Source organism: Danio rerio, chromosome 23 (genome assembly GCF_052040795.2).
Source record: "Danio rerio strain M-AB ecotype USA chromosome 23, GRCz13ab, whole genome shotgun sequence".
In the NCBI taxonomy this organism is placed as follows: domain Eukaryota; kingdom Metazoa; phylum Chordata; class Actinopteri; order Cypriniformes; family Danionidae; genus Danio; species Danio rerio.
This window is the reverse complement of record NC_141043.1, coordinates 25820084-25847292: the sequence shown is the minus strand read 5'-3', so window position 1 is coordinate 25847292 and position 27209 is coordinate 25820084. Positions and strand designations below refer to the sequence as shown.

General features: G+C 37.1%; 1 protein-coding gene across 13 annotated transcripts in view; it reads right to left on the bottom strand.

The window, feature by feature from the left end:
* The window catches only part of rerea (arginine-glutamic acid dipeptide (RE) repeats a), a 242115-nt gene that overhangs the window by 97894 nt on the left and 117012 nt on the right, over positions 1 to 27209 (bottom strand). For all 13 annotated transcript variants that reach the window (XR_015523491.1, XM_087307030.1, XM_087307036.1 and 10 more), the window contains one exon: positions 12824 to 13289. Coding sequence is in view for 12 of the 13 variants with exons in the window: in XM_087307030.1 (XP_087163156.1) it covers positions 12824 to 13145 (322 nt within the window). In the remaining variant the exon portion in view is untranslated. The remainder of the gene's footprint in view (positions 1 to 12823; positions 13290 to 27209) is intronic.

The window sequence follows — 27209 nt, the reverse complement described above, 5'->3', positions numbered from 1 at the left end:
ACTCGTTTCCAAACAAAAGGTCCTCGGAAAATAAATTGAGTTTAATATTTTACAATAATGATGGTCCTCACTGGCCGTGGAGAGTTGTGAGGCTGTAATTTGTGCAGTACTCTTAGAGAGAGGACCTTTAAGACTCCAATCTGTTCAGCTGCGTTCCAGCCATTTTGTGCTTTTAGAGAAGACCCTCTCCATCAGAGTGAGCAGGCTGAGAAAAAAGGAAAAGAGACAGAGAAAAGGGGTGGGGGGGTTGTCTGGGGGAAGGGTGTATGGGATTTGAAGGGATGTGTGCTGTTCTACAGGCTTTGTGGACTCCCAAATGCCTCCCACAGGCCACAGGTCCCAGTTCTCTCCCTCTCTTAGTCTCTTTACCTGACTCTCTCGCTCTCTCTTTTAGTGGCCCGAGGAGAACAGAAAGGTGGGGGCTTTGCAAACAGCACAGATCCATTATCGACCACTCCGCTGGAGCGGCCTGGCCTCATCCTTAGATTGAGATTTATTGAGCTAAAGAAATAGTCCATCACACGCTCACACACGCGCACCTGTTTGCTCACACACGCGCACGCGTTGATCTGTTTGCAGCTATTATTTCTTAATGTATTGTCATCCGTCACTTAGCAACATGAATATTCATGCGGAAAGGGAAGAGGGGTAGCACTCATCCAATCCTCCAGCTTCTCCAGCGAGGCTTATTGTTCACTCAGCCATTCTTCTAAACCGGTGAAGTGTGGCTAATTTAAAACACACCTTTACCGATGAAAGAGACCTGCCCTGCTTTTCGTGTCAATCCAGTTGCTGTTTTAATCCACTCTAGGGAGGCAGGCTGAGACACAGAAAAAGGCTAAAGCAAAATGTTCATATTTCACATGTGCTCAGCTGTTTCCTTCCAGAGAGAGAGAGAGGCAGCGGTATAGTAAAAGAAAGAAATAAAGAAAAAAAAAAAACAACCTTTGGTTAGGTGATGCCTTCGCTCAGCGCAGCATTGTTACAGGCAGACAACTGCTGTGGATGTGCTTATCTTGAAATTAAAGTAGTCGGAGGAATGCAATAATAAAATGGTAGGGGGTTCAGACTAGGTGCTGACTTCACACTCCATGTGTCGCATTCACACCAGTCTCTTCCTACATGACAGACAAGCGGTGAAGCGCCGACCTGTGCTGCTCGTGTCACATAGCACTGTGAAGTGCTTCACTTCAGGTGCTTCATCTGGCACCAATGCCCCATGTCAGGAGGAACAGGCCGGTCTTAACCCTGCTCATCCAATTTACACTGCTGCTCATTTCCCTTTCTGAGACTTGCAGCTTCAAACACACACACATTTATGCTGATCTTCTCCCATATCCACTCTGTCAAGCTTGCAAATTTTGGGCCCCATCTCATAGCAGGAGATTAATACCTCCAGTCCGAATTATATCAAACCTTGTGCGGTTGTGCCCTCGGAGTCAGGCAAGAAAAAAATGTGGACTCCCTCTGGGCCGGGAACAGAAGCTGTTTGACGAGTGCGGTACACTTAGTCTGTAGCAGCTTTCTAATTTGTAATTGGCAGGTGGTTCGATTTCACAAAAGCCTCTACAGTCTCCCTGTCATAAAATGCTACACGGAGGGAAATTTCAGAATAGATCTGCCTCTTTTATTTCCAGCTATCGGCTTGGTAGGGATTTCTCTGCACACTGTTTGAAATGCTGTAAAGGAAGAATTTCTGTGACACTTAAGCCTTTTATTTTGGGAAGAATAAAACTTGACGTATGGGGGTTTAAGACGAAGAAACAAACAAAAGCCTAACAATATAGGATGGTTTGTACTTCTTAACGTGAATGTTTTTTGCTCGACACTCTCATCATGCCGAGTTATCCAACAGTAACAGTGTATTTACATACACAATCATATAACAAGGCAGAGAAACAAAACAATGTTTACCCTAAAGATCATATATCAAAATGACAGACATTCCAATTCTTGCAGTCATGATAAGCAAGTTTAATGTTATGCCAATAATAAATTAATGGCCAAAATGTGTTTATATACAAGATTTCCATTATAAAAGAGAATAATTATACCAAAAACAGAGCATAAAAATCACTCTGTTCCTGGTTAAAAAAATAAGGCTGGCAAGCAGAAGGACTAATACAACTAAAAACATCAACATAATACTCCTGGCTCTAAATCATGACACTGAATACTTTGGGGCTTAAAATAATTAGTTATAAAAAACAATTATTAAGCTCCACTCGGTATTTCATTCAATATTATTTTAATGATGTGCCTCATATGCAATAGCGATGTCCATACCTTCTGACATTCAGTAACATTCAACTCACTTGGGTCAGTTAAAACAATGAGATATGATGTAACAGCCCACCACTTTTGAACCTGTTCCAGCAGTTTCACTTTGTTTCATTTACCCTGTTTATAATGGTTCAGTTCACAGCTGCTGCAGAAAACTCCCTGCATGCTTTTATACAGTTCATTTCATTATTTAAGCAGAATATATGATGGATAATTCGCTCCTCTCAAAGGCAGAGCTTTCTTTTCCAGTTCCATCTCTTAAACAAATACCTTCACAAGTCATCTTAGCTATTTTCCTCATAAAACAGTCAGTAAAGTCTTAAGTGAATTTAAACTGTTGAGGATGTATGTACATTGGACTTGTGTATTCGGTCACAAGTGACAAGCATAATCTAGCTTAGAGATGCCCAAACTAGGGCCCGCAGGGCAGAGTTGGCTCGTGGTAACCTTTGACTTGGCCCTCCATTCCATCTGAGAATGATGGGGATGGTTTCGAGATTGTCAATTCAAATTTAAAGTAGAGCTGCACGGTTCTGGCTAAAATGAGAATCACGATTTTTTTTTGCCTAAAATAAGGATCACGATTTTCTCACGATTCTGTAGATACAAAATGAAGGTTAATATGAGTGCACTATTATTATTGTTATTCTCAAACGTGGTAAAACAGAAATAGGCTTTGTGTAGATCTTGTGATGGCTGATTAACTGAAATTAAATGGCAAATGTGATTGAGCAAGCTGTAACTAGGCATGGGAAGATAACCCGTTTCAAAGTTTACCATGGTATGGAAAAGTCAAAGTATTAAACCACAAAAAAAATTATATACCGCTCCTAAGGTATATGAATTTTTATTGTTTTTTCCCAATGTATTATAAAGAAATTTGTGTTTTTGAAATCAATGAAGACAGCAGAAGTTAATGATTTATTTAAATTAATTAGCCTGACATGTTTACTGTTCTGAAATACTCTAAATGTTTCCACAAATGAAACATAGTAGTCAACATTTGAAGTGGATAAGGACCTTTTATCAAAGTTGTCCTAAAACTATTCAACAACACCCATTCTCATCTTGACATTTTTTGATCCACTTTTTGGGTCCACTTCAAATGTTGACTACTGTTTATTGTGTTCAATGGGGAGAAAAAGTTATTGTTTTTTACTAAGACTTTATAAAAGAACTAATTTTTCAGCCGTGAAATCATAATGTTTTCATCCAAGGCTATCATACCCACAGAAACTTATACTGTCCCATGTCTAGCTGCAACTGTCATGCACATCTTGTCAAGAAAGTAAGGTTCTGTGAAAACGTATCTAAAGCCCACTAAAAAAGCACCCAGGAAATCCCTATAAAGTTACATTCTAAACAGAAGATTGAAGTGCATTCATCGATTCAGTGTGACTAATAATCATCAAACTGCTAAATGATCTCACTGAAGGATTTATTTAAAGTGCTCAACTGAAGTTACGAAGTGAGTTTGAACTAAAAACTTTAATATATGTGAGATTTTCAGAGAGCCATAGTTCACCGAGAACCAATGCAAAAGCTTTCATTATCTCAACGTCATTGTATTCCAATTAAATCATTTTGGAACCAGGTTTTGCATTGCTTGTCAGTAAAGTAGGCCTCTATGTAGTAAATGTTGCTCCATCTAAACGCACAAAAAGTTGATTGAATCATCAAATAAGATTTATTTTTCTTCATAATTTGTTATGTTAGATTCCCCCTTTGCAGATTACAAGCCAGCTATACAAGGAACCAATGTATCATGCAACACCACCCAGATACTAGGGTCGCAAACTAAATTATGACCTTTCAGGCACAAGAACGCTTAACATAAGCGACCCTCAGGGGAAAAATAAATGCTACATGAATGTAAAATGTGTCCCTTTTAATTGAAGCCATTTAATGATTTGATTTAGACAGCAAAGCTTCTGTTCTCCCCTTCGAGACGGGGATCTGAGGGTCTCCTTGTCGCCTGCTCTGCCTCCGCCTGCTTTTCATCCCCCATCTCTCTTTCTGTCTGTCTAAATCTTGAGACAGCTGGAAGCAGAGTCGAAGACATGCATGGAAAAGTTGTCTCTCAACATGGGGTGATACTGTTGCTGTCTCTTCAGAAGAGCAACAGGGAGATGAAGACTGCTGCTTGATGACTCACTCAGGTGGTCAAATGCTGTTAGTCTCACCTCGCTGAATAATACATGACTCTAAGCCAAGAGAGAGCCTGGTTTCTCCCCCTGACAACAGGCGCAGGAGGAGGAGAAGTTATTTCAGCGATGGCCCGAACGCTCTTCGCGAAGGTGCTGCATGTCCTTTTTCACCCCACCAAGTCTATTGTGTTCATTCTTGACTCTGTTCCAGGGAAAGATCTGAAGCTTTGTTCGCCTGTTAGTGTTTCTATAACCTCTCTCTACTGTATCCGCTGACAAACATGAAACATACACCGAGCTGCTAATCAGACAAAATTGCAGGCAGACAAAGAACAGGTCTTGAAATGACATTAGTGAGCTGACAAGGAACCACACAGCTCTGTGTAGAGGTGAGGACAGTGTGTTCAAGGCTCCCGGTGGAGATCTCAGCTTCACGGAAAATACTGCAGTCGTTGGGTGGCTCTGTAATTAGGTGACAGCTGTCCAGACACCCACGGGCAGCCAGGAGAGAGAAATAGAGGCCATCTTCAGGGACGTAGTCATCCAGGAACTTTCATGCCTGTCGGAAATTCGACATCTAGACCTCCACCCTCAGTCATAACCTCAAACATAAGCTCTGTTCCAAACCCTAGTGAGGCGTCTTGTCTACTGCTTAAGGAATCTCAAATGTGACTGAACTTCAATGTTACACACAGACAGTAAATTCACACAAATAGTATGACTAATGTGATGTGTGAATGGCTTTTTGTTGCAGCGATAACCACAATACAGACTTTAAACCTACAGCAACATGCTTTATTGGAATAAAACTAGAAATAAAATGTTATATATGCTGAAACATAATAATAGTAATAACAATAACAACAACAACAACAACAACAACAACAATAATAATAATAATAATCATGTTAAAAGGAATAATAAATGTAATAATTATAACAACATCAAAATGAATAAATAATAAATAATATACTATTATACATATTAATAATAATCACGTTAAATTGCATAAATAATAAACATAACATAATTATAATAATAACAATAATAATCACATCAAAATAAAGCAATATAATAAACATAATAATAATTTACATAAAAATGAATTATTAAATAATAATAATAATAACAATGATAATAATAATAATAATAATATTTACAACATCAAAATGAATCAATAATAAATATATGATGTAATAATAATAATATTATTATCAAAATGCATAACATAATATAATAAATAAATAATACTATTATTATAATTATTACATCAAAATGAATAATTAAATAATAATAATAATAATAATAATATCTCATAGAATTGAATAAATATGATTATTATTATTATTATTACTATTATTATTATTATTAATTACATTAAAATGAAAAACAAAAACAGCAATAATTAATATTATTATTAATAACTAATCAAAATGAATGAATACTAAATAATAATAATAATAATAATAATCACATCAAAATAAATAAATATAATAATAATCATAATAATAATAATAAAAAAAATCACACCAAAATTAATAAATAAATATAATAACTATAATAATTATTATTAAGAATTACATTGAAATGAAAAATAATACATAATAAATATAATAACAATCACATCAAAATGAATAAAATCTAATACAATAATTATAAAACAATAACAATTATTGTTATAAATAATTACATTAAAATGAATAAATACTAAACTATAATAATAATAATAATAATCACATAAAAATAAATGAATAAAATATAATAAATATAATAATAATAATTATTATTATTATTTTTTATTATTATCAATAATAATAATAAATGTTTTATTTCTGTTTTTTTGCTAAAAATAATAATACAAAATAATTAATTATAATAATAATCATAAACTATTATAACATTCTATTTTGTAACTGACATTAGTGCTACTACTGGTATTCTATGATGATATAAATGTCACAAATTTTTCTCTTAAGATTTATTTTTTGCATTTTTCCCTTTTGACAGGACAGTAGGTTGACAAAGTGAGGCGGGAGTGAAAGGGGGGTAGGATCGAGATAGGTTGATGAGCCGGGATTCGAACTCTGTACACCCGGAGCCATGCCACACCATATGTCGATGTACTTATGACTGATGACAAGCTTACTTAACCTCTATTTTTATAATTATATTAATTTCTGTAATCCAATAATCATATTTAGGATCTACAGCCATATAACCAAAAGAAAATTCTTAATATCAACCAATAATTGATACGTGGTTCTAATTTGTGGCCAATAACCTTGCCACAAACTTCTGACCAGAGTCTGAATTAGGAGCACACCTGAAAATGCTGTCTTAGTAGGCGGTTTGCTGGATTTGGGAAAAAGCGCTATAATTAGCACCATAAAGCCCACCCCGACCGTCGACTGAGCCCACTGTGGACATTCACCTCTCTTTATTGTCAGCATTCTCATCACACGGGTGGGAGTGGTGCTCATCCGGCCAATCCCGCTTGATGAGCTCTCCATTTAAAAGCCAAATGGCAGTCAGGGAGACAAATTGCCGTCACAGTACAAGGACATTGGTGCGACTCTGGGTTGTAAAGACGGACTGCAGACGGCCCCGGCCAGCTCGCAGAGGGCCTGAGTATTGATCTCATGTGTGTATAATCTCCCGGCTGGATCCATAAGCTGCCTCTGTGTAGCGAATATCCGCAAAGCTACAGGGAGCCTGGACACGAGAACGCCACTCAAAGGCTTGATCGATTCAGCTGCTTTACTCTTCCTTCCATCCGAGCGGCCCTGTCTGCAATACAAATGCCTCTCTATCTCTCCCTCCCCATCCATATCACAGTCCGCTCGCTCCTCTTCTCCTTTCCCTTCCTTCCTACATCACAAGCGCTCTCCATCTCTCCGACGACGAGTTTTCAGGCATCGTAATGAATGCATGCTAAGCTTGCTGTAAAATGGTTTGCAGGCAGAAAAAGTATGAGGGTGATCTCCGTGTTGGCTTTCAATATTATTTCCTCTTATCTAGTGTCATACGTGCACATGGACGAGTCTCTCAAGCCCCCAAAAGCAATTATTGTCTTGTTTCAGTTCTCTCCCTTGATTACACTCTCTCTTTTTCCGTTGGCTTCTCGCCGCTTTTAATACCCACTCCAAGGGTGGCCGGTTTTACATATTGTGTGTCACTAGACAAATATAAAAGGATTTAACATTTAGTAGGGTTTAATCCAGCACAGGCTTTGTGTCTACTTAAGCCGCCCAAATCAAATCTGATTGCAATAAGGCTGCAGCGACTGACCGCTAAACTAAACGCATGCATACATATGCCCACACCACAATATGGCTTTGTGCGGTCATAATGTCTGGGATTTCAAGTGCTGCATGTTTTCAGTACATAAAGTCTTAAGTGTGATCAGCTAATGATCCTTAAATATATATATAGATTTTAGAGTAAAACAACCATAACATTTATAAATTGTGATTTTTCAATTTATGATGTTTTTATACAATAATAGTAAGCATTTGTAAAAATATTTCTATAAAAGAGAGGGTAAAAATAATTGTCTTTTATATAATAAAAGCAATATTGCCATATTACTTGGTATAAAAGTATAAAGGCTGTGAAAAACTATAAACTAAACAACTACTATAGCCCCACTATTAGGGATGCAATGATTAACCAATTTCCCTATTAGCTGTGCTTTAATTCGTCATGGTTATAAAGGCTTCAACACTGCATTTCTGCACAGAACAAAACTGCTGCAACTAAAAGTTATGCCAACTGTGCGCTAGTTTAAGTTCCGAATTTGTACACCGAGGGTAATATGCACAAACACTGGATTGAAAGCTGATTTAACTATGGCTGAGGCTGTTAACTAAATGTCGTTCACATTTCCTGTCTTTTTACATACAAGTTCGTTATTCACAATGGAGTGCATGGCTTATGTGCTCATACTGGCAGCAACGTGCAGACGTTTTCCAGGCACACCGAGTTGAAAGAATGCCGCGAGTGAGCTCACAGCGAGTCACATGACAAGAACTGACTGGTCAGCTTCATACTTCGTATGGTATACACATTCCTTCTCTAAAGAGAAAAGTATACAAAAGGAAAATAGTAAAGAATTTTGTATTATAGTTGATCAAAAGTGCCTTTCAGACAGAGGTCTTTCACTACATTTGTTCTCTTTAAAAGGGAAATACTTAGCTAATATGATGCTTAGACTTACATTTATTTACATTTATTTATTTATTATTATGTTTATTTATTGATTGACTGATTGATTATTTATTTTTACTGTAAATTTTTTACTTGTTTAAATGCCAAAAACTTTTCACTTCTTTTAAAAATCAAAACAGAAATGGACTATTATTTGTTTTTCTATTATTATTTTGTGCTGTATTATTTGGTTACTGAGCAGCAAAAAAAAAAAACACACTTTAAAATATAAAGAGTTTTCATGTGATTTTCTAAACAAGTAATGTTTTTAAATTAATGAATGCATAATAACCACGATAACCGTAAAACTATGATGATTCATCAGATTATAATCATCCCTACCCACAAACAACAAAAAAAAACTTACATTTAACAACATTTAATCAAACAATAAAAAAACATTTTGCAATTACAATGCAGTTACACTTGTATAAAGCAAGGCACTTTAAAGCAGCCATCTTCAAAAACATGATGACATCCATGCCCGTTCTCCACTGCAGCACTGACAAAATCAACTAACATGCCTCAAACATGTGATTCAATTCAGCCTTATCAAAGCAGAGCGGCAGAACTCTCCAAAACTGCGCAGGGAGAGGGGTCTGCTGGGTTATTACCGAAAGAGAGCTCCAGCAACTGTGTTTTCAAGGACCTTCAGCAGATAATGCCTCCAACCCGATTCCACTGGGGCAACGGCTGGAAGAAGAGGAGGAGGGAGGGGGGTGGGCTACCATAACGCCATTCCCCACCTTCCCCCACTGAGCAAACACATCTCTGCTAAGCAAAAGAGACTGAGTGGAGGGACGAGATTGGAAATTACACAGTGGCTATAATTTGACGTCTTTGCATTAAATAACTAAGCATACTGCTTGACCTTTCTGTTGCTGCTAAATAAATGAACGACACAGCGAGGATGATTTAGGACTACGGCAGCTGTGCTACGCAGCCGTGCCTTGCCCTCCGCCGGAGTGTTGACATTTCCCCCCAGTCTCATGTACAACCAATTTCTAAACAGCAGGTGAAAGAGAGGCCATGTTTACAGCGCAGGAAAAGGTTATTGCTCTGGTCTAGGCTCAATCTCAGCTCCTAATAAAGACCTAATGTGGACCATTTTGCTTTTTCTGCCACTCACTGAAAAATAAAACCAAGAGTCGTCTTTTGTGTGTGCTTTGGAAAGCTAAGTGCTATATATATTTTTGTTTGAAACATCATCACTGTGATTTCTTACACATTTTCATCAAGCAGCAGAAGAGAATTTATTTAGTCAAGTGCATCAGCCAATGAAAATGCATTTCTTCTAATCCAGGTTGCGGATGAGGTGACATGTTTATGCTGCACTAAATCACCATTTTTCAACAATGCAAACTCTGTCGAAACTCCACGCTTGCATTATGACACGTGCAAACCCAATTTAACTTGGCGTCATCAAAATCCTTCAACTGAAACCAAACTGTCCAAAGTATACTACATTAACATGCATGCTGTTGAAAGCCCAGCCTTCCAAAGTATACTCTATCTGAAAGCTTGCATGAACACGGGCACTTGACACATGCACGCTACAACGATTTATTCTTGCCTTTTGTCTGTGCATTTTTAAAATGAGCAATAAAGATGCTTTTAAATTAATTTAAATAGGGTTAAATCCTTTCACGCTAGCGCTCATCAATGCTGAAACCTTTTGTTTTTACAGTGGTTAGACTGTTGTCTAGTGGTTGTTGTAGGGCTGCATGATATTGAAAAAATCTAACATTTAGGTTTTTTTTATTCTGCGATATATATTTCGATATTAATACAATTTCACTAGATGAGTTGGATAACTATTTAGAAAAAATTCATCATTTTAGACGGATTGGAATGACAAGCGTAGATAAATTTAAAAAAAAAAAGATAAAAATGATTTAAACAGCATTTTATTGTTTTACGATGAGTCTATCTGAATTCAGAAGTATAATTAAATAATCAAATGTAAAATAATACTGCAGAGTCTATGTTTGAAAAATTAATAACAACTGAATTATCTAAATTACAAAGGGTACAATTTCTTAGCCCTGAATGCTTTTAAAACCCACAGTCACAGGCCCCAAAAAACATTTGTGAAATGATGTTTATAATCCAGACTCAACACTGTGTATCCTCGTGATGTGACTATTGCGAATGATCACATAGCAATATCGATGCAGAAACAATATATTGTAAAGCCCTAGTTTGTTGATCTATCACCCTTATTTTTCTGTAAAACAACAGATCGGCTTAGAATTGACACCTCGAGGGTAAACCAAGTAGTACAAAACAGTTAACTGTATGTGCTAATATATGGGGTGTAATAAAACAGAATGTGCATTGCTAATGTAAACAATATGATTCGAGATATTGAGCTAATTTTACCCAAGAGTCAGCTTACTGTATTTAATGATATCCAAATTCAACCAAAAATGTACATTTCATCATGCACTGCATTGACTAATAATGACTTATGACTGAAATCACATATAAGCTGAAGCACTTGGGTTTGTTGGATGGTCAAGCCTAACTCAGGGAGCGTGCTCAGAACCGTTTGCCTAGGTTGTGAATAACAGATAATAGAGTTGTAAATAATGTTCAGTTTGTTGCACAGAATGATCGTTTTGCTTCATAAGACCTTAGTGCATCCTCTAATGCCACACAGGTAGTAATTATGATTTGCCAAATATGTGTTTTTGTGGCACTCAGCAAATTGAAAGTGTGTGGATCATTTAAATTACCATATAGCATTTTAGATGTATGATAACTCCACGGATTTTAGATGATGTACTCTTTCATAGCTGACACTGAGAGAGTTGTACGTGCTGCTTTCTGTAGATTTGGTGAACGCCTGTATTGACAGCATGTGTGTGTGTTCTGAGTGAGAACAAATGTTTACAGAGTGTCAGCATCAGTATAAGTACTGTAGACTATATAACGTTGAAAATGATGCAACAGGGAATCTGATAATGACAAATGTCTGACTTTACCAGTGAAAATGGTCTATCTATATATAGTCAATGACAGAATACAAGCATATTAGAGGTGTGGCGAGATCTCGCGTTACAAGATCTTGTGAGATTAAATAGTGACAAGAATTCTCGTTGAGGTGAAAAGTTGTCTCGTGAGTTGACAATAGCATGTCATTGACTGCATGGAACTCATTAAAATAGAAGTAAAATACATTTTATTACACGTTTATTTAAAAAACACCTAAAAAGTTTTTGTATTTTGTGATTTTTTTATTCAGTTGAATTATACATTATATTTACCATTCATATATTTCATTGAGGATTTCTTAAAAATAGTATAAAAATCTTGTTCTCGTGAACCCAATCTTGAGTCTCATCTTGTGGAATAAGCGACTTGTCACACCCCTAAACCATATGTGTCTTGCATAATTAAGAATTAACCTTCAGACTTATGAATAGTTGTACTGTGATGTCATCAGTCTTGCGCAATGAGGACCAGGATCAATTTACAATCTATTCCAGACCATCACCCCAAGTCTAAACAAAATATAGCATTTTAACCAACAGCAGACTTACATGATATGTATTTTTTATACCATGTCACCATATGCAATTACACTTTTAACATGCATTTTCAAGATGTCATATTATGAGTTCGAGATGTGTGTCAAATTACAACTTCGTTACACCCCTAGAATGTACAGCTAAAAAAATGTGTGTATAAAGGTTTTGTTCATTTTGTTTCTACAAGCACAGTACTGGAGTTACTAAACTAATGTCTACTTGTTTCATGTTCTCGTCAAATCTGCCACACATTGTCATATGCACCTCAAAAACAAGCACAACAGAGACGTCAACACTTAATCGACCATCAATAGTATACTGATTTAAAGGATAATGATCAATTAATCAATCATCAATTTAACAGTAACATACCCAACATATTCTATAGGGTCCATACACTGTGAAAAGTGTTTAGTTTACTGTGAAAAAAGTGAGTAAGCTCAGCATACTTAGCATTACGTTCATTTACTTAATGCTAAGGTGATATGTACGTAATTCTCAAACCATTAAGTTAAATACAACATAATTACCAACATTAAGTAAAATCAACTTGCCACTTTTGAAGCAAGGGATTTTTAATCATTTTTTATAGTGTATTAAAGTAAACTTTGATATCCAGACATACTAAATAACGATTTTACAAGCATAACTCACCACCAGGTCTGTAAACAATGTCGTCCTCCGTAATGAAGGAAGTGATCTCGCCGTTCTCCGTCCGCTCATAGCGTGACTTCTTCTTGGGCAGCTTCTTCTTGCTCTTTTTAGTGGCCTCCTCGGCGGTGGCGGCCCCGGGTGTCTCGTTGTCATCATCCTCACTGTGTTCGCTTTCTGCATAGTTCTTAGCGCCGCCTTCCAGCGTGCAACTGCGCCTGGGCCGTGAGCTCTCACTTTCCCGTGTTTTGTCCCGCTTCTCACGGTCTCTGTCCCGGTCCCGGTCGCGCTCCCTCTCTTTGTCTTTCTCTTTGTCGGCAGTCATGATTCGCCACGTGCCTTCTTCTGTCCTCTCACGGCTGGGCCTCCGTGAAAGGTAGACTGTGAGCCTGGGCTTCAGTCTTCTGAATTTACCAATCAAATCCAGGGAAAATTTGGCCACACCAACAACCCCAGTGTTTCAGAAGAGCTAAAGGGAGAACAGAAAATAATGGCATTTTAGATGGGTCAATGACGTGAACTATTCATTAGCAGAGATTAGTTTCACCTTCCCTGACACAGTGAGACATATATGTATCTTTCTATGTATCTATGTATCTATCTATGAATCCATCTATCTAACCATAATTTTTACCTTTTTAAATGGAGTTTAACTTGAAACTAAATGAATATATGGCAATACCCCAAAAATGTAAAAAAAAATAAATAAATAAATAAAAAATAAATAATAATAATAATAATAATAATAATATTAAAATTCTACAATATTTTTTCCACATAATCTTTGTGATGTTGGTTTTACTTTTTTGCAAGTATACTGAGCAGTACAGCCAAACTGATTACCTTTTTTTAAAAATAAAAACAAATGCAGTGGGCATAGATGAAAAACCCTGTCAATTTGTTTGATAAAGATAAAACAGAACAAATATTAACATTACAAATACAAAACATGTCATTTTTCAGGTAGAGTAAGTGTACTTAGTTTTAACTAGGGCTGTCAAATGATTACAAAAATTAACGTGATTAACCAAACTTTTTTTTATAATTAATCATGATTAATCACAAAATGCCGTATTTATTACAGAAATAAAAACACAGCCATGTAAGTGCCAATTGAATTTCAAAACAATACATGCCAATAACAAACAAAAATGTTTTCCATGTTGGATTCTTAGTGGACTAGAAACATACACAGACAACGCACGCAGTGAGGGATCCCCAAGAGAGATCCCTTCAGATTCATCAACAAGTGCTATAGCGTTAATCAAATTTGCTTAAACTAAGCGCTCTAAAGTATGGCTGTATTTCACAAGCAAAGATTCTGACACACCAATGTGAACCAGACACTTTACAAAAAGGGGGAAACACGTCAAACTTAATGAAACATTTGAGGGCTCATGGACGCAGCTTAAAGGAAGAGAAATGGGCTGTGTTTGACAGCTTGTGAATTCATCTGGCACTTTCATTTACATGGACACCAATACTCAGCTTTGATGAATAAGATAATACTGATTAAGAGTCGACCATGTAAACAGCAATTTTTGAATACCTTAAAGGATCACGCAAGTCCCGAAATGGTTTTTCTTTCCGTTCGCCATGTGGTATCAAATTCCATTTAAACATCCTGAATTAAAATATGCTGAATAAGAGTGAACTGCTGAACTGCTGTTAAAGTCTGCATGAAACTCTGGAGGAAACGCAGGATAGCCTGGTGATGTGACATTAATTGTTTTATACTGAAACTGTCCTTCTAAAAACGCGTCTTTGGCTCTGCGTATGTTTAACATGCAAAGAAAAATGGATAAGACCAGAGCAAGCTGAACTGGTGCTCTAGGCAAACGGCAAATCACGCCGTTTTATTCGTATGGAAGGCCGAGGGCCGTGAGAGAGGGGGTGGGTGTAGCATATGAATGTGAGGACCGGGGAGTTCGCTAACTATTCTGCTGCCCAAGGTGGCCACCTAGGTCGCCTCTATGGACGCGTTGAACACACATCAGCCACAACAGGAAATAAAATAAACTGCAACTGCGTAATTTTTTTTTTTACCTGTTAAATATTTCAAATTAATCAAGTGCGTTAACACGCTAATTTTGACAACCCTAGTTTTAACATTTACATAAACTGAATAAACAAAATAAAACGGTTAATAAATGTTTGTTTTACTAATATAAAATGGATAATTGACCCAAAAATGAAAATCCTTTCAACCTTATGCTGTTGCAAAACTAAAACAGGTTTCTTTCTTCTGTTAAGCATTAGTTATTTCAAAGAGCATGTGTAACCAACAGTTGCTAGTCTACACTGACTTACAGTTTGTTTTTTTCTCCAACATCAACAACCAACTCTTTGGTCACCCACATTCCTAAATGTATCTTGCGTTTAGCACAAGAAAGAACTGAATACAGACATTTGGGACATCAGAATAAGCAAATAATAACAGAATTACATTTTTTTGGTGACTATCCCTTAATGACAAGCGGCAACATGTTTAGTCTATAATTCTGCAGTCAGTTTAAGAAGTCACACATCCATTTTACACTTAACTGTTGACTTTCATATTAGAAAACCAACTGTGTTTGTATGTAAATCTTGTGTGGTTTTGACAGCTTTAGCACAATCAGACGTGAAGGATAACCAAGTCCTATAATGAAGCACTGTTTGACAGGCGTTGTGGTGAGTTTGCACAAATAGAGCTATTCTGGTGTATGCGCTTAGAAAAAAAAAGCATAGTGCCATGCAAATGAGGTATTTAACAGACATGGCTTAAAAAACACATTCAACCATGATATTACAATGTTTCATAAAAAAGTATATTGTAGATACATAAAAATTTGAGGCCACAATCAAAAATCTTTATATCGGACACACCTACTTGGCAACAGTTGCACTTAATGCTAGCTTTGGTGAAATAAAGTTCTCAAAAACAATACAATTAGGAAATTGTACAAACAACAAAAAAATCTAACCTAAAGGCATGGTGACTAGTAAAATGTCAGGTGTGGTGTTGTCCCGATACTGGAATTTGTTATCAATCTGTTCTAAAATTTTCCCGCTAACATTTGAGGTCATTCTTAAAAGGTGCTGACTCGCCATTGTATTCACGTGCTCAACAGAAATTACTATGATTGGCCGTAAAGGTCATCAGTTCACTGAACTCATCGCGGTTTACCAAGTACAGATAGAGGGACACTGGAGCGTTTTAAAAGCACAAAGATCATCTGTTCTGTTTATAAGACGACATACGAGCAATCTGCTAATGAATTGACTGATCTGTGTGGCTTTAAAATGATCCAGTGCCGCTGTATCTGATTACACTTAGTAAACAGCGGTGAGTTCGGTAATCTAATGACCTTCACGGCCAATCATAGTCATTTCTGTTGAGCACGTGAACACAATGCAAAATCAGAGCCGTTTAAAAATGTGCTCAAATGTTAACGGGAAATGGACGTTTTTAAAATTTCAGTACAGATTGCTATCAAATTCCAGTATCAGGACAATACTAGTCAAGTGGTGTAACTCCCTAAAAACACAAATTAATTAATAACAAAATAATAAATAAATTTCCATGTACAATTTTTGAAAATAAAATTTAATATTTCCATGACAACCAGCTAAAATATTCCTTCATACATTCCATCAAATATTATATGATTTTGTTATAAATAAATTTCATAATTTAACAAATATGTATCATTTGGGCTGGGCGATATGGCAAAAACGCAATCTCAATAATTATTTTCCATATTGAATGATAACACTATATATTTCAATATAAGTTGTTAATGGTTCCAGATTTAAAGGAGTACCCCAAGAATGACAGAAGCCACAAAATTATAGGGTCCATTAAATGGCATAACATTTACAGAGGATAAGTTTTTAGTGGCTGAAAATTCGGTACATCTCTAACATCAACACACTTCTAGATTCCCATTGTTGCATATTTCTGCTGTGACAGGCTCTTAGATCAATAGAGTAAAAAAGTCCAGAGCTTTTTTAGCTATTGGCAAATTCTCGTCAAAAATCGTTATTCCATAGAATATAGTTTATTGACCCAGCCCTACGTATAATACACACGTAAATAAAAACAATTAAGTGTACAAATGCATAAGTAAAAAGCAATCACGTTTACACTTAAGCATTCAAAGCGAGAGAATCGTTTTTGTTTGTGTTTTTGATGGTTCCACTATTAACAAAGACATGCTCTAGATCTGTTTTACATCCCCCAACATGCAGCGCGAGATATTTGTAAAACCAAGGGCCTGTTGATACTAATGCAATCGGTTTAATCAATCACAGCCGGCGAGCAGTGCTGTGACGTCGCGCCAAAAAGGAACATCAATCGGTGTGCTTCTCCACAGCAGCGGCGCGCGTCCTCAGGAGAGCTCTGAGCACAGCTATATCAAAAAGAGCACAAACTTCAAGCTGCCTGCTCTATTCCCCAGCTCATTTCTGCCTGCCGATGAAAAGCGCCACTATGTTTCCCTGCACAGTGACCTAAACAGGATTCCCCACTGCATTATCAAATAGGCTCAGCTGCACGTTTTACAGGGTATTAGGGCTTATATAGACCTTTGCACAACTAGCCAGCTCAGGCTATCGAGAATTTTACACAAGTAACACGTCAGACAGGATTCAAAGACTCTGTGCTTCCTCCAGGCCACAGTGTTTGTTGGTTGTGCATGCTGGTCAGACTAACTACAACCTGGCCAGAGGCAGCCCTACCTCAGCGATCACCCGTAGAAATCGGAACAGACAGGCATGGAGAAAAAAAAACCTGGCAAGAGACTCCGACAGAAAACAGCTTTGGATCAAATCCTGTTTTCACAACGCTCGCTGCTACTTGCCTCTTTTTAAGTCAACATTCATGAAAATAAAGATCAATCTCACGTTGGCTGAAAAGTGCGAAACAAAACGAAACCTCTAATATGAGAGCGTGAAATGGCTGCGTAATGATGAAGTGCACTTGAAAGGGTGCGTCGCCGCTTCCCTTCCTCTTCAGATAAACGGGGAAGTAAAGATTACAGCCTCTGGTGCAGCTAACCCTGACAACTGGGTGAAAAAAAGCTGGAGCCAGTGAATTTAGAAATGCGAGGAGCCTGCGGGAGGACAGCAGCAGGACAGAATTGGGCTGTTTGTCAGTGTGAGAGGTGTGTTTATAGAGCAGGTATAAAAATGAAGAGAAATGGCTTATGACAGGCACACTGGCGCGGTTGACAAGCAGCCCTGTCAATGGCAGCCTGTCATCTTGAGTAGACGAGCAGCTGCTCTCCTCATCAACCTCCAACACTACAGGCTGATTACTGAGCTCCGCCGCCACGTCATGGCCACATTAATCACCTTATGATGAGTTACAGCACTGACCGCCAGAAAGAACACGCATACATACACTAACCATATATGTGCTTTAATTCTGAGCATTTTACTTGAGCAAGTCACCTTGGCTTAGGATAAAATGTCACAATTTCTAAATCAACCCTTTGATGTGATGCTTAAAACACTTGCTGGCTAATCGATCACAATGGAAGCCCAGCATAATCAGGCCACTTGAGTTCATTAGAGAGACAATGACCTGACATGTTTACATGAGATGCATGTTTTCTTGGTATTCAATAGAGTAGTTAACAAAAGGGCATTCCCATTAGATACCATGCAAATAGTCTTAAGGTGCAATTGACTTTTTTTTTCCGCTTGTGGCGGGTTGCTGAAGAACAATTAAACATGGCAATGGTAAACAATTTCCAAAACCTTTATTCCATGCTAACAGCTAAAACACAAGCTGGACAAAATCACCACTGTTGTATAAACTGGCGAATAGTTTCAAAAATTTTCTAAAGTATTTTTCTAAGAAATTTCTCAGACATAGTTGCATGAAGAAAAGATCCAACATAAGGTGTAAGTGCACATCATGGTATCAAAACCATGGTTTACCTTAAAAACGGTTATCGTCCCATGCCTAAAGCACATTTATTGCGCATGGCCATACACCCCAAGCACTTCACAATCATAAGGGAGGTCTCTCCACACCATCAACAGTGTGCAGCACCCACAAGACAACGGCACCAGTGCGCTCACCAGGCACCAACAATAGGTGGAGTGGAGAGACAGTGATGCAGCCTTACGCCCTATTTACACGGGGCGTCAGCGTCAACACTTCCCATTCACTTTGAACGCCTTCAGAGGCGTTGCTCGCTGCAGAAGTTGGGACTAGCTCAACTTTTCAAGAGCCGACGGAAGCGTCAGCCAATCAGATCGCTGTATGCAAATACACTAGCTCAGACAGTGGCCTATTGCTGACTGGATTTCACTGGCTGACGCTTTTATGACGATCGCTTCAGCCCCAACTTCAGACACGCCTTCAGTCAAGCGTTGACGCTGAAGCCCCGTGTGAATAGGGCGTTATGCAATATAATACTGAGTTACTCCCCAAAAAAACTAATTGCATTACTTAGCTACGTTTTATGGAAAGTAATGTTACGTTACATTTCAGTTACTTTTTCATACCTGCCTGAGGCTTGATCTATTTCAGAACTTGCAAGGTATTTTTCTTTTCTTTTTTTTTTAACTAGAGGAGCTCTGCCATTAACACGCTGTATAACCTTCAATTACCTTCAAAAACTAATTTTAAAAATTTGAACTTTTTTGTTATTATTACATTATTTTGTCTTATTGGTTCAGTAAAATCACTGTCCATTGAGACTATCCCCTTTGTGTTCAAAATAATGAGAATACTTCCGTCACAGAGATGTAAGGCTTTGCCATCTTGGTTATTTCTTGTCTGTTGAAGCTCATTTTCTCATTGAGTGTGATTCAACGTGATTACACTAATTTTAATTCAACAAACTATTTTTAAAAGCGTACTAATCTAAAAATTAACTTGAGTTACATTTATAAAAATGTAACAAATATAATTACTTCATTTAAGTAATGTGTTACTTTATGCGTTACTTAGAATGTAATGTATTTTTTTATTTAATGGCATGTCAGCAACAGACATGGCAAGATTATTTCCTTGTTTCTTAAAAGTGATATTGCATAACTTGCATTATTTGCAAATGCGTTACCCTTAACACTGTTCCTAACACTATTATTAGTATTCTTTTTTCAACAAGGGACTAAACTCTTAAAGTGTTTAGGAATTAGTCGGTCACCTTATGAGGTGGCTTTATTTTGTAATAACAAACAGTTTCCAGAAACAGTGTTGTGGGACGATTAAGGATGTCATGACCCCTGCACGGCTTCAACAGCACTAGACGAGCAATCTACATCGTCCACACAGCATGCGACGAATAACTCACTACTGCAGAAAGGTCAACCATCCACACCTTCTCACGTGCAAAGATTGTCTTATTGATACCAACAGGAGGAGCGTAAGCAGCGGCCGCAGCGAAGTTCACGGGACAGACTAGCAACAATGCAGCAGTTCATGTGGTGTCTGAATGGTGACCAGGACCAATTAAGCAATGGCGAGTCCGCCCCTCAACAGTACCCACAGATGAATAACGCGCTGTGGGGCAGGTGAGGCTTGAAGCCATTACACATCAATCACCGGAGCAGGACCTTTTGAAAGATACCAGCTGTCTTAATGGAAAAGGGAGGGAGAGAAGCAGGGAGGGAGAAAAATCAGCCATTTGTGAAAGCCGATGAAGAGAGAGAGAGAGAGAGGGGGAAGAAGAAAAAAAGCTTCAGGGGTCTCAGCCAACAGCACCTATTTTACCATTTCCATTACTGCAATGAAGTCAAGGGGTGTGAGCCAGGAGGTTTTAAATAAAAATACATTTCTCCTTCGGAGCAGCGGATGAATTAGACCTTCTCACCCCTCCAACCACACAGTTGCTCTTCCACTATTAACACATCACCTCACAATGGGCACGCAGCAGGGCTCTATTACAAAACACACTCCTTTTTCAACATTACTCTTTCATGCTGCATGTTTTATTCATCCTAAATCACTCTCCTATTACGCCAATAGGCCGACACATTCATCTCTGTGATTTGAGGCAAAAGCCAATAAAGGATCAGGCAAACACAAATGCTATTTCCCCAAGAAAGCTCAAAGTGCCAGGTGCTTTATGTGCAAATACAGTTGAAGATTGTTTAGAATGTAGAAAGTCAACTAGGCAGATGGCAGTGAGAGAGCAAGTGCTCGCATGAGGTGTGTGATCTTTTATGGCCTACAATAATATACAAACTGTGGTTTCAACAATGTGCGAGCTGACACTTTCGATTTTGTCACACAACTTGCTCATAGCAAACGCATCTTGAAAGTCCAAAAGGCATTCGCTGTGTGGATAAGTCAGAGAATGCTGTTAGAAAGCTCTTATAATGGAAAGCAAAAAAAGTCCCTTTATGGAGTTTTGCTTTTTATATTAATAAGATATGATACAATTATGTAATCGTACACAAGTAAGAGTTTCCCTCAAATACCAGCTCTTGTAAATATGACCACAGATATTTTTTTATGGTTCATTAAACAAGATAATGATGACTGAGGTACATTCTGTATGTATTATTTGTTCTTGTTAAGCTTATGAAGTAGGGCTCACCGATATGGGTAAAAATCTAACACTGCAATATTTTTTTATTCCGCGATATGTATTGCAATATAAATACAATTTCACTAGATGTGTTGAATAATCGTTTGGAAAGAATTTATACTTTTAGACTGATTGGAAAGATTCTGCAGGAGAGTGTATATGCATAAAACATAAGAAACAATCTACAAGCACAGATAAATTCGATAAAGACAAAGTTATGAATTAAATATACAGCGTTTTATTGTTTTCCAAGGAGTCAAAGGATATTTAAATATCCCCTTGTTAAGTGTGAAGTCACGTGAAGCGGCTTCTGAGTCCAAGTGCTATATTAAACTGTTTGGGGAGACTCAACAAATGGTAATAATAAGTGTTTACAAAGCAACGCAATACTTTTGAAAATCCCAATCGCAATATACATATCCATAACTAATATCCGAAGGTGAGTACGTGATTCATTTTTTTCCAACGGTTCAGAGACTGTTGTGCACACCATGTTTTTATATTAAATTCACTTTTATGTGTGATATGACTACAAAGTATTCATAAATAAATATTTTCTTAATGGAAATGAGTAGCGGCATGGACCCGGAAACAGTATTTCATACTTCACAACTGAAGCGGATACAGTAATTGAATAATCAACTGTAAAATAACACTGCATAGTCTTTATTTTAAAAACAATTAAATAAAATTGATTGTTATTAATTTGTCAAAGTTACAAACGGTACAATACCTTATGCCTAAATGCTTTTAAAACTTTCACAGGCCTGAAATATACACTTGTGTAATGATAAATAACAATCCAGACCCAGCACTGTGTATAATTACAATGTTACTATTGTGAAAGATCAAATTGCGATAAAGATGCTGATAAAAAATATTGTGCAGCCCTATTATGAAGTGTATAAAGAATAGTTCACTCAAATATGTCATTTCTACCATGAGTTATTCACTAATTTCTTCAAAACCTATTAGAGATTCTTTCTTCTGTTGAGCACAAAAGAAGCCATTTTGAAAAATGCTGTAAGCTGGCACCCATTGATTTCCATATTAATTTAGTATCCTACTATGAAAGTCAATGGCTGCAAGCAACCAGCATTCTTCAATATCTTTTGATATTCAACAAAATAAAAAGGACACATGACAGAGAATGAATGAGGTAATTGATTAATTATCCTTTTAAAAGCACCATACACAATTTAATAGCACCATACACCAATACAGTGGTGTTAGTGAGACTAGCCAGGGGCGGTCAACCTGCGGCCTGTCTGGGTTCTAATGCCCCAGTATATTGATGGGAACTCTATATTGCTCAGTGAGCGCTGTCTTTTGGATACGACGGTAAATCGACGTTAAACTCTGTGGTCGTTAAAAATCCCAGTTGACTTCGAAAAAGAGTAGGGGTTTAACCCCGGCATCCTGGCCAAATTTCCCCACTGGCCTCTGTCCATCATGTCCTCCTAACCATCCCCATATCATACCTGACTTCATCATCTCACCACCAATCAGCTGGTGTGTGGTGTGCAATCTGGCGCAATATGGCTGCCGTCGTGTCATCCAAGTGGATGCTGCACACTGGTGGTGGATGAAGAGATTAATACACAATACCACACCAATGCATATATACGTATAAACAGGTTTGCTTAAGTATTCTAACCAGTTTATGGTTGTTTTACGCGACAGCATATTTATTTATTAATTAAAATCTGTTGCCTTTGATCCCTTCTGTGCTCACATTTCACTGGGACGGCACTAGAGTTCATTTAGAAGTGAAGCAATGTCTTCTTTTCAGTGGTCTCGGCCCACTTGTTTGATGCATAACAGTGTTCCCACACCAAAAAAGCAAATGCAGTTAAGTTTGTTTGATTCTAACCAAACCTGCTACTGAGCAGAACAGTATATATTTCTTCTAATCCCCATCACAGTTTTCAAACGGTGCGTTATGAAATCAACATTTGACTGCTGAGGATTACCGAAGGCTTTCCAGAAGGAAGTTGTGAAATGCACGTCAGATGTGATTGTTTTGGGCGAATAAGATTAGCCTTGGAACACATCAAACAAAACATTATCTGCGATACGAGTAACTGAGATTTATCAGACAAATGCCTCGTTCCAAGCTCATCCAAGAGAGCTACTCTGAAAACAGCTTTGTTGAAATCAATCTATTTTGCCAGAGTGCCAAGTCGAAAAGCTCGATAAAGAAATAAATAAATAGGCATCTGAAGCACAACAACAACAACAACAAAACATCAGCAAAATCTGGTGGAGAGTTATCAAAGCGATTTCTGTTATTGCTGATGAAAAGCACCACACTGCTTCTGTACTGTGTGAAATTATGACTCGCAGCACTTTAATTCCAACAGTTTCACATGATCACACAAAACAAGCGCGTATAATCCGCACTGAAAATCCTGATTCACACCATCGGTCTGCTAATAACAGGCGTCTTTATCTGATGGCGCACATTTATTCTCAAACTGTTCCTACTGGAAAAGATTGAATAAAATCCAACCTACTTCAAATCTTAATGGCAACTACTGACTATTTCCAACAATTACTCAGTGCTTCTCGATAAATGGCTGCTTTATTGATACGGTCTTGTAGCACGATGGAGGACCCTCTCCACACGGGAACTGTTTTTATTGAGTTTTAAATTGCGTCGACAGGCTGATGGATCTTTAAGTATTACCACAGCCCATTCCATTAAGTGAAATAATATGAGAAAAGGCCTTCCTTCAAAGCATAAAGACTCATGTTATACAGTCTAACATCTAAGCAGTCTATTCTTTTAATGTAGCCTTCATGAACAAGCAGACTTTTGTGAGATCTAGACTAAAAATAAAGAAGATTTGGATGATCAGTCAAGATAAAAACTGTACAAATTAGAGATTTTATTCACCATTTAAAATTAAAATCTGAAACGGCATTAAAAGCACCAGAAACAGTGTTATAAAGTGCGTAAAATTATTTGCACATATTTACACATGCCATACACTCAATTAAAATGAAGAAGGACGTGTATCTTGCATCAACAGGGTCCCTGCAGGTTTCATCAAGTCAAATTTAGCAAACCCTAGTTGTATAAGATATACAATTTTTCAAAATATATTCTCTCTTCAAAAACAAAAAAACAAGATTTAAAAATATAATGAACTAAAAATTAATGCATGTGCATGAGCATAGCAAAATTAAGACCAATTTAAAATTATTTAAGACTTACAAGACATTCTTTTAATGAATTTAAAGCCCCAGTCAGACCACACGATTTTTATTGTCGGTTACGAAAGTCACTATGTCAGATTATGTGATTTTTGTTTCTTAATAAAATGTTGAATTATGGGTAACAAATGTGCAGTAAGAAAAAAAATGAAAGCACATAGCAGCAGCAAGGAAAAATCAGATGCTCAACACATGCTGTTTAAAATAATGGCATATTAAAAATGAGCAGATATATAAACGAGGTTTGTGTTACAATCACAGTGAAGCATTCATTAAATCCTCATTTTCCTCAGAGTGAAATAAATCATCCACCTGTATAGTTGTATATAGTATAGAGTTGTGTAGGGCCACAAACAAAAATATAATTTGTATATTTATAATCAAGCCTCAAATAAAATTAAAGTGAAATATTCAGTTTCAGAGAAGGCTATATCACTATTAATGACAAATTTGAATGAGCAGGTAATGCTTTTACAATGTATTTCCAGCACTGAACTAATTTCCAGATTACCTCAGAAGCACAAACTCTGTTGGAAGGATGAGAGAACTCAGAAACTCAGATGTCTGCATATTTGTGCCAGTCTTTCAGATAAAATAGTTTAAAACACCTTAATAATATTTTAGAAAAATAATTCAAGTTTGCATAACCAATCATTGATCTTCTCCACTTGTGACCTAACCATAAGTTAATATGCAGCCTAATTTTTTTTTTACCTGACCAGCGTACTAACAGCAGCACCCGCTGATATAACCGAGAAATTATGTGCTCTGATTGCACAGTGTCACCCACGTGACGGAACTCGTCATGAAAAACCAAAAAAATAAATAAATAAACATGCTAGACTTTCTGCAATGGTGTCGTACCGAAGTTGTGACAAATTCATGTGATCGGACCGGGACTAAAGACTTTCTAAGGCCTAAAACTTTAGATTTTAAATTTAGGACATTAAGACACCCCGCAGACACCCTGATCAATATCTTGCAAGTTACACTCACATAAGCCTAATACAGAATAAATATGCATATAAAAGAAGGCTACTGATTTACTACACCAACAAAAACGCTTTCAAATGCACACTTCTAGGTTTCAGAAAGAGGAGAATCTGTATCTGAATATCCCTTTTAATGTTTGTGTTATGCAGTCAGCGTATACACCTCTCTTCTTTAATATACTGTCAGCTTCAGATCTCAAGAGGGCATCTTGCAAACACTGGCTTGGAAAAAAAAATGAATTCAGCGTATCTCTGTTGTCAGTACACAAACGTTGATGATTTATACACAGAAATCAGGAGGCTAATCTGAGCCCTGAAGAGTCAGTAAACCAGGGGCTGAAGGCAAGGCTCCAAGCAATCCGAGTATGTGAGAGTAAGTGGTTGTGTACGAGTGTGTATTCCCTCTGCACGGCTCCCGGAGGGGCCGGCTCCCCATCAGCGCTTGTGTCTATTATCAGCATCGTGCCTGAGAGTAACTTCATTTCACACTGTAAGACACAAACACATTGCAAACCACACGGAGGCCTCTCAGACTGGTTTGTCCGTGTGGCAGAAAGGGTGGGGGCAGTGTCTGGATAGTGGCTCGCAGTGCTTTTAGACCAGTCGTACATACAAACTCTTACACATTGACTATGAACAAATCAGGAATGCAAATGCGATGCACCATTTATTGAACAGTGTTATTTAAAACCTCTATGATATGATAAATTAAGAAAATGTAGTGTTTTTTTTTTAGAGAAATTATTGGCCGAAATTAGCATTTTTGGTTTTCGTTTTCATACATAACTAACTATGCAGGAATCACACACGCTTACCAAATAAGCTCAGTCTCATTGAAAAAAAAAAACTTCTCAAAGGGGTATATGCACACAAACTTCATTTCAGTCAACCAACCCAAGAGCTACCGCTTAATTGTCATCCCATACAAAATCACTGCGTTTAAGATATGATTAATAATAATAATAATAATAATAATAAAAAAAGAAAACGCTATCACTGCCTGGCTGAGATACGATATAAAGTGAGTTTCAGACCAAACAAGAAGCACTTCATTAAATACATTTTTTCTGCACCATGTTTTTAAAATATGAAAAATGTATTTTACCGCAGAATTGTCAATTGAGTTTCTGCACTAGCCTTCAACTAATGACGACACCTGCATTTAAACGCCATTTAAACTGAATGGTTTCTTAAGTCTATTTAACTTAATTGAATTGCATTACAACATTTATGCTGGAAAAGGAATCTTATGAAATTGAAAATAGTCACATAAGGCTTTCACCGGAAGTTCATCACTAACTGAAAAATACTAGCTGTGCATATAGCCCATTCTACTCAAATAACGCACTTACAGGACATTTCTATGTAGTATACTTGCTTCTGTTGCTTTTAATAGTCCTACTTTGCTGCCATGGCAACACTAGTAAAATGGTTCCTCTCAATTTGTTAACCGTCAATAAAAATGTGTTCATTTTATTGACTTGGGTATTTTGTTTAGTAGTAGTAGCAGTATTACTTCAATGTCTAAAGGTTCTTAAAAACAAGCAATTGCTGTAGTCCATTTAAAATGTTTCCATATTTGAATATAGGATTGAGTAAATTATTCAGTGACTTCCCTGGTTTTCTTGGTAGCATTTTAAACCA